We start from the raw sequence: 9,668 nt of genomic DNA, 5'->3' as shown, positions 1-9,668 counted from the left end.
TCTCCCTTAAAAACTGCCTCATTGTTTATTTGAGAACAACAGTGAAGGTGGTAAGAATTCTTATGGTTATTTAAGATTAAATGTCATAGCAAACACATACTGATATCTTTACCCCAACTTTCCCATGGTGGGAGTTTAATTTTGGCATCCAGCACTCTGAAAGAGAAATTGGTAGACTTGGTAGCATTTATATTAAAATAGGTACTGAGCAAAACCCCATGCACATTCAATTTTATGGAATTTACTGTTTAAAAATGGATAATTTAGTTGGGAACTGAAATTATGGTGATCTGGATGTTAGTCCTAGATCTGGCACTAATTTATTCTAGATCTGTGAGATTGTCACCTGGCCATTCTGAATTTCATTTTTCTCCTTTCTAAAACAATTCAATAGGGGTAGATGATCTCTAAGATTCCTTATAACTCTAATATTCTTTGGTTAAAAATATGGTGTTTTTAATTTGATGATGGGAGTGGAAAAATCATTGTCAGAATCTCTGGTTCTTGTCAAGTAAATTCTTATTTTATATAAATAAATTTCTTATTTATATTATATTATTATTATTATGTGATTCTTGCACAGCCAGTTATTTCTTTTTTAAAAAATTTGAGTCTTTACCTTCCATCTTAGAATCAATACTGTATATTAGTTCCAAGGCAGAAAATGATAAGGTCTAGGCAAAGAGGTTTAAATTACTTGCCCAGGGACACATAGCTAGGAATTCCTTAGTCCAGTTTTGAACCCAGGACCTCTGATCTCCAGATCTGGCTCTCAATCCACTGAGCTACCTAGTGGTCCCTGATTAAGCATTTATTAAATGTCTTCTTTGTGTTGAGGTACTATTGATTGATAAGATATTGATAAGAACATTTACAATTTAGGATTCTCTCACAGAAAACATTTTGTCTGGTATTGAAATGTTTTTTTCCCCTTAATATTAACTTGTGCATTTTTTTCTCCACTGAAACTCAGTAGATTTGTCCATGAATCCAACAAGGGAGCGTGTGCTGTGTAAAACTTCCTCTCCCTGAGACAAGAGGCATCATCTTGTTGAATGGCATCAAACAATCAAACACTGGTGACGGAGTTTATACTACAAGGTTTCTCAGAGGCACCTCAACTCCAAATATTCCTATTTATCTCTTTTCTTTTTCTTTATCTCATTGCCCTCACAGGAAATATTCTCATTGTGATGGCCATCAGTCTGGACTCAGGTCTCCATACACCCATGTATTTTTTCCTTGCCAACTTAGCTATTTTGGATATTGGCTGTACATCCACAGTTCTGCCCAAATTGCTGGAGAATCTTGTTGTGGAGAAGAAATCCATCTCCTATGAAGGCTGCATGACACAGCTATATTTCCTCTCTTGTTTTTTGGGCACTGAGCTTCTGCTCTTCACAGCCATGGCTTATGACAGATATGTGGCCATTTGTCATCCCCTACGTTATAGCACTATGATGAGTAGGATGGTTTGTATGTTGTTAGTGAGCAGTGTGTGGGCCACAGGCTCCCTTAGCTCCTTGTTACACACTGGTCTAATGATGAGATTAACATTTTGTGGTCCTAATGAAATTCAGCATTTTCTGTGTGAAATTCCCTCTTTGTTACTTCTCTCCTGTAGCTCCACATACCTGAACAACATCATGGTAGTCATTGCAGATGTGTACTTTGGGGTGATCAATTTTGTACTCACTCTGGTGTCCTATGGTTTTATCATTTCCAACATCTTAAAGATCCGCACCACCGAGGGGAAGAAGAAAGCCTTCTCTACCTGTTCTTCCCACCTCATGGTAGTCAGCATGTATTATACGACAATCATATATACTTATATTTTTCCAGGCTCTGGATCCTCAATGGATAATAGTAAAGTGGTAACTCTCTTGTACACCGCTGTTGACCCTGCTTTAAACCCTTTTATATATACTCTGAGGAATAAGGATTTTAAAATTGCCCTCAAAAGAATGTTTTCATTCATTCATTAAATAATTATAATTAGTCAAGGTAAAATGCTTTGAATGTTATTTTTTGATGCTATTTTGAGACCCACATGAAAGGGATAATATAATGTTTATAAATTTCATTAGTTTAATTTATAGAATACTTTCCCCCCCCCCCTAGAATCATTTAGGATGCTCTCTTTGTGTCATGCAGCTAGATAGATAGAGCTCCCTGGAAAGAGCACCAGACCTGATTTCAGGAAGGCTTAAGGTCAAATCTGGGCTAAGCTACTTTCTGAGTATAAGGCCCTGAGAAAGTCACTTAACATTGTTTGCCTCAGTTTCCTTATCTATAAGATGGGCTGGAGAAGGAAATGGCAAACTACTCCAGTATCTTACCAAGAAAACACCAAAAAGATTTTGACATTACTGAAAATGACTAAAAAACAACAAATACTTGAATTTGTTCCAAAGACACAATCAAATGACATAGTTGTGCACATTTATAGGGAACATCAGGGTAATAGAATATAGATGCCTAGAAGTGGAATTGGTTTTCTAAGGACATAATGAATTTTCAGTGTCTAGACAACCAGTGGTGGGGTAGAAGGCATTAGTGCTTTAGGTTTCTCTTGATGATCTCTGAATTTTCTTCTAATTCTGATATGTTATAATTGCATGATAACACTAGGATAAAAACAAGAAATATGTTGCTTTAAACCATATTTCTCTCTACTCCCTCTTCTTTGGTGATTTCATCCAAATCCTCTTTGCCACTCAGGAAAATGAAATCTAAAAGCATGCCTGGACTAATCAATCTATACTGATTGCAAACAACAACAAATAACAATGAAAGCATTAAGAGTAAATAAAAGGTGCTGCAGAAAGAGATATCAAACTATTCTACTAATAGAATTGGTTCATGGCTAAAGTGTCCAAAATGTCCATACATTTTGACCTAGAAATCCCACTATAGGATATATTGTCCCAAAAATTTCAGAGCAGGAAAGAAAATTTTAGGGTGTTCCCAGTTATGTACAGCAGTTCTTTTTGCAATATTAAAGAATAAAAAACTAAATAGACTTTTACTTTTGACTATAGAATGTTAATTGAATCATAGAGCTTGACAATGATATGGAATGTCACTGAAACTTAAGAAATGATGAATATGGAGAATACAAGAGAGTGTGACAATACTTCTCTGAAATGGAGTTAGGTGATACAATGATTTCAACAATATAAAGGGAAAATAATTTCCAGAATGTTATCAGGTACTTTCAATGAAATCTATAGGTTCTCTGTTGGAATTGTATCCAGATCAAAGCATACTATTTTTTCCCCTCTGGTTTATTTATGGTTTTATATGAGTTTTCTTTTACAGCAATAAGCAATGTAGAATTATATTTTACGTGATCAAGCACATACAATTCAGATAAAATTGCTTGCCATCTCTGAGATGGTGGAGGAAAGGAAGGGAAGGAGACAATCTAGAGCTCAGAATTTCAGGAAAGTGTTGAAAATTGTTATTCTGTGTAATTAGGAATATAAATATATCTGTTAAGAAAGAAAATTGAATTTATCATTTATCAAAAGAGGTTAGCCTAGTAGTTTAAACAGGAAAACCCAAGTGTGGGGAAGTTGGTTATGGTTCATACTGTGACATGTAGTTGGATGGTCAGTTCTTTCCTCTGAGTAAGTATATTAATTAATATATCTGGCACAATTGTTATAGATGGAAGATGACTTTGATCTAAACTCATTTAGATAAAAATACCAGGTTGTTTCAGTATATGTGCTGCCAAAGCAATCACCAGGTTGGTTTTCTTTTGGGGAACTTACATATTGTTTTTAATATTCACAAGGCTGCTTCCCAATTAAGGAATTAATCTTTGTAACACAAGGGATCTCTAGGAAATGTGGTATTCCTAAATTTTCTCAACATTACATTCTTTAAAGAAAAAACCCCAAGGATGGCCTATGATTAAGGGAAGAAATACATGGTAGGTCCAAGTAGGCTAATGCTGATTACAAGTGATAACTTATGTGCATGGAGTGACACAATGGATATCATTTAGAAAATATGTTATTAAAGGCATTAGACCAATCATCTGGTGGAAACAGAAGATAGCAAAAGTTCTTGAAGGCACAAAATAATGATAAAAACCCCTCAAGAATGGCCTTAGTCACATAGTATGGATTTACTTTCTATGGAGAATCTAAGAAAAATATGACAAGAAATTATAAAGGATGGGAAAGTGTGTGTAGGCTGAGATCCACACAGTGGATAAGAAAGAGCAGAGAAGAAGGATCTGAGAAGAAAAAAAAACAATGGAAAAAGCAGAAGGAAGTGAAGGACCTGAAGAGAGAAAAGAAGTAGGACAAAGAAAATGGCATCCTTCCTGACTAATTGTTATGGTGGATATTATGGCAACTGGTGGAATATCTGGTGGACCTCTGATAAAATAAATATAAGAAAGAGGTTAGTGAGAGGAAAGTAAATTTATTGTTGGCCATCAAGGTGTTAAGCACTACTAAAGAAAGCTAATGAAACTATATTGAGTTAAAGGGTGAACAGAAGGTGCAGAATAGTAACAAAGATGTTTCCTTATTTTTCAGTTGTGTCTGAAACTTTATGACCCAATTTGGCATTTTCTTGGCAAAAATACTGGAGTGGTTTATCATTTCTATCTCTAGTTCATTTTACAAATGAGGAAACTTAGACAAACAGTTAAGTCACTTGTAGAGGTTCAAAAAGAAAGTAAATGTCTGAGGCTTTGAACTCAGAAAGAGGTGTGTTCCTCACTCTAAGCCTAGAACTCCATCTGATGCACCATATAGCTTCTAAAAACATTCCTGTGATAGAAATAATTTATTCAGCTTGCAAAAGCAACTCTGCCCAGGAACTACAAACAAGATAGACAAAAACTAAGGGACTAATTTTCATGAAATATGTAAAATTGGAAGAATTGTTAGTGACATTTATTGAGTGTGCTGTTTTCTATTTCTGTCAAAGCAAAATGACTTTCATCTCTTCTGAAAAAGCAATCTGATCTCTGCTTTAATAGGGAAGGCAAAGTGTTCAAGGAATATATCTCACCTGCAGATTATCTGGACCAATGATATATTCCTTTAGAACAAATAAAAAGAGTTTCAGTGTAAAAGCAAGTAAGGAAAAGTATCTGAAGAGGACAAGGGAATCCTTACCAATGTGAGGAGATAGAAAAGTGAAAAAAATTGAGAGGGGAAAAGGAAGAAGGACTGGGCAACAGTAAAAACAGGAGAGATGATCAGTTCTTATTTTACTTCTCTTTTCTCTGCACCAGAGAATGATGTTTAGACAGGAGAGAAGGCATGGTAGAATTTCCTCCCCACATTTTAATCTATTAGAATCTTTAACTTCCCTCAAGGTTTCATTTTGATGCTAATTCTTATGTGAATCCTTTCTCTCCACTCCTTTTTAGATATAGGGAGCTGATAACTAAGGAGATAAAAGAAAACTAGGAGTCCTATACATGTTAACATTACCTGGCTTAGATGAACTACAGCCTCAGGTATGGAAATAATGAGCATATATTATTGTTGCTCTTTGAATAGATGTGGAGAATGGAAGAGGAAACAGCCCAGAAAAGGTCAAATATCTAAATTATAAAAGATGGGAAGAGAATGGGTCCTTTGAACCAGAAGTCAGTGAATCTAACTTCCTTTATTAGTAAAATTCTAAAATGAATTATTAAAGGAATATCTATATAGCCTTTAGAAAATCCAATAGTCAATACCAAGCAGAAGGATTTCATTTAGAATAGTATATAGCCAATGTTTTTAATGAAGTTATTAAACAAATCAGGGAATACTGGTGAGCCAGTTTGCTTAGCGCTTAGTAATATTTTTGGCTAATTTTTCTTATTCTATTCTTATGGAAAAGTTACAAAAAAGTATACTAGATGATCATTGAATGAGATATGTTAAAAAAAACTCCTTGGTTGGTGTCATTTGAAGCATTAGGAGTGGTTAAATTTCAACTTCAATTCAGTAAGCATTTATTAAGTACTCACTATGTACCCAGGCTCTGAGCTAAATTCAGGGGACAGAAAAAAGGGTGAAAGGCAGTTCCTGCCCTAAAGGAGATTATAATTTAATGGAAGAGGACAATGCACAAAGAAATATATACAAAGCAATGGTTAGAGAGGATAAATTAACTAAGAAATAATTAATATAGTAAAAGCCCTGGAATTAAGAGAGGTTGAGGTTGACTTCCTGTAAAAGGTGTCATTTTTTATCTGAGACTTCAAGGAAGCTAGGGAGATAGGTATTCAGAATGGAGGAGGGAGAGCATTCCAGGCATGAGGGACAGCAAGAGAGATTGTCCTGAGCTGAAAATGACATTCCTGAGATGGAGTTTCTTGTTTCTGGAAAAATTGCCGGTATCACTAGATTGAAGAGTACTAATTGGGAAGTAAGGTCAAAAAGACTGGAAAGGTAGAGGGGCTGGGTTATGAAAGGTTTTGAATGTCAAACAGAGTTTTATACTTGTGCTTAAGGATGACAGGCACTGGAATTTATTGGATTGGTAGGTGACATGATCAGACTTATAAATAACAACAACTTACAGACTTAAACAACTAGGAACTCCATTCGCTCAGGGTTCACTCATTTAGGTATTTTCTCTTCCACGTCTGTAATCATAGTTTAATATACCTCATAAGACATCATGTAAGCCCTGCAGCCTTATCTTAGTCACCCTGTTAGTTGGTTGAAGCGAAGACATTGGCTTTTATTGGCTCATTAGACAACTGTCTAGAGCCCTCCCACAGCTTCTTCTCAAGTTGTTTCACAGACAATTATTTCTCCCTGACTCTTAACCACTTTTGCTGCTTTAAAGTTCACTCAGAGGCACTATTTTTAAACATTTTGGAGGGGAATTTGGAGAGTGAGATAATCTTCTGTCCTATTGAGCCATTTTTCTCAAAATGTGATATGCAACATTAATTTTTTTTGGCATGGCCTTTCCCTTTTTATTGTTGTAGACATTGTTGTATATTGTTTTTTTAATTTAGCTGACTTTCCTCTGTCTCAAATCATGATACCCATTTTATGTATTTTTGTATTAATATTTCTTATAGTGCAATAATATCCCATTTCATTTATGTAACACAATTTGTTTATCCATCTCTGCTTGATGGAGATCTACTTTGTTTTCAGTTCTTTTTTGTCACAAAAAATACTGAACTATATTTATATCTATATTTCTAAATATGCTTCCCTTCCATTGCATCAGTTCCTATTTTCCAATGCTTTTCTGCATTCCTTATATTTACTATTTCTTAAAACAGCATTAAATTCCATTACATTTAGGTATCACAGTGTGTTTAGTACTTCTTCAATATCGTCAAAATCTAATTTGTCTTCAGTTTTTTTAACATTTACCAAAAATGTTACTGTAAAGATATATATTTGAAGGGGAGGAAGACAATAAAGAAAGAATGAGAAAGAGTTTCTCCTCATGGACAACATTGCCAGACACCATTAAAACTGTGAGTCACTGGATGATCCATTTCTATTCTTCAAGCTTGTTCTACGAATTCCAGGCCTGGGATCTGTATAATATCTGGTCTCAGATCTACCACAAGGGCTACTCACATGTCAGAGATCCAAGTGAAGACTTGTGCTTCCCAGACCCCAAATGCAATACCATGCTACATGTCCTTATCAGCTAAAGTTTCTGAGGAAGGGGAAGCTATTTCTTATACCACACCAGTCCCGTGCCTAGCTCCATGTAGAGTGAAGCCCTCTGGCCTCCTGCTAGCCTCAGGACTCCCATGTAGCATATGTTATTTGTTGGGTAAGGTCTCTCTACCAGGGAAAAGCCTGTCCATCCAACACAATCTTATCCACACACAGACTTCATGTGGCAGAGTTATGGGTTAATACATCTGATCAGGTAATAGCCCTCCCTGAGATCTCTCTTTTTCCTCCAAATCCAAATCTCCAACCTGGGCCTTGAATGACACATAGTGCCTGAAGTTTATATCCAGACCAAAATGAAAGACTTGTGTGAGGAAAATTACCTCCACCCTTTTTGATGTCACAGATGGCATCCCCTGACAATGTTCCCTGGAGTCAACTGGAGAGCTGCAATGGAGGGAGGAGCTGGAGGATATATAAGTCCAGAAGAGGAGCATGAGGCTCTCTCTACTTCTACACTTGAACTGACTGAGGGCCTGTACTGTCACAAAAGAAAAATTTAGGCCACCTAAATGGAGACACTATAATTAGGGTAACCCCTCTTTAAGAGAAATAGACCTATTTCTTCTCTCTCATCTGTTACATCTCCTTTTTATTAATAAACCATTAAAATGTCTGGCCTGGTCCCACAATTTTATATTAACAGACTGAGGAAGATCAGTAAAGCTTAATCCTACTTTGTTCCTACATTAAACAAAAAGGAACATGTTACAGTAATTGGGCTGATTATAGCACAGAAAAGGCAACCTAGGAACTGATAAAATAATAAACAAACCAAAATAATGAATAAATAAGTACTCCTGTGGGAAGAAAACAATTTTAAAATTCATAATAAAGGAGAAAACTCTCCAAAAAAACCAAATTCTTGTCCCAGAAAAGAGATTGGAAGAGGCAAAATAAGGCCCAGCAAGAATTAAATAAGAAATAAGGAAGGAAATCTAATTTGAAATTAGAACTCTCAAAAAAGAAATTGGTAAGCTAAACAACTATGTAAAGTATTTAGAACACAGGAGAAAATATTGTCAAATGATCAACAGAATTCCAATGCAGATATTTTTGGAAAATAAAAAGAGAAGTTGGAAAAATACATTAATTTTCAAAATTCCATGGAAACTGGACTGGGAGATAGCGTGCAAAGATGCCATATTATTGTGTAAATCCTTACAATCTCTACCCTTCTCCATATCCATGGTACTTCTCGTATTGTACATGATCTTTCAGAGATGATTGACAGTCCCTCAGAAACCAGTTATGCCATAATTTTCTTTTTTTCAACATCTGAGGATGAAGTTTTCATCTAGTCCAGGAGACTTGACTTCTTTAAAATCCTTACAAATCTTGTGATTTATTTCCCTATTAGTGGCCTTTCTCTCCCCTCAGTCTTTTCTAGTCCAAATGTCATTTTCTTTGTTAGAGGAAACCAATGCAAAATATGAGTTCAGTAGCTACCTTCATTCACTCTTGTTTGTAAAATCTTATCCACTCCAATTCACAGTCATATATATATATATATATATATATATATCTTCCCCTCCCCCCCAACATAGCTAACAAAGAAACATAGCACTTTTTTCTTTTCCTTTGCTTTTATTGAAACTTTAGTTTGTTCTGAGCTCTTGCTACTGTTCTAACAGGCCTATGCCATACTTAAAAAAAGTGTCTTCTCTAACCTTCCTTCTCTTTATATATTTTTAATTAAAGATATTTTAAAGCCCTGACCTTATTTTAGAGTCAATACTATGTATTGGCTCCAAGGCAGAAGTGTGGTAAGAGCTCCACAATGTGGATTAAGTGACTTGCCCAAGATCATACAACTAGGAAGTTTCTGAGGCCAAATTTGAACTCAGGACCTTCTGTCTCTAGGCCAGGCTCTCAATCCACTGAGCCACCTGGATGCTCCTATATATGTTTTTTTTTAACTCTTACCTTCTGTCTTGGAGTCAATACTGTGTATTGGCTCCAAGGCACAAGAGTGGTAAGGGTAGG

General features: G+C 35.6%; 1 protein-coding gene across 1 annotated transcript; it reads left to right on the top strand.

Moving 5' to 3' along the window:
• The first annotated feature begins 1,055 nt into the window (after window positions 1–1,055).
• On the top strand, window positions 1,056–1,985 carry LOC123236467 (olfactory receptor 13A1-like). The gene has a single exon (XM_044662864.1). The coding sequence runs from the start codon at window positions 1,056–1,058 to the stop codon at window positions 1,983–1,985; it is 930 nt and encodes a 309-aa protein (XP_044518799.1).
• Window positions 1,986–9,668: the final 7,683 nt, after the last annotated feature.

This window comes from Gracilinanus agilis, chromosome 2 (genome assembly GCF_016433145.1).
Source record: "Gracilinanus agilis isolate LMUSP501 chromosome 2, AgileGrace, whole genome shotgun sequence".
Classification (NCBI taxonomy): Eukaryota; Metazoa; Chordata; class Mammalia; order Didelphimorphia; family Didelphidae; genus Gracilinanus; species Gracilinanus agilis.
Note: the sequence above shows the minus strand (reverse complement) of the source record. Positions and strands in the feature narration are given on the sequence as shown.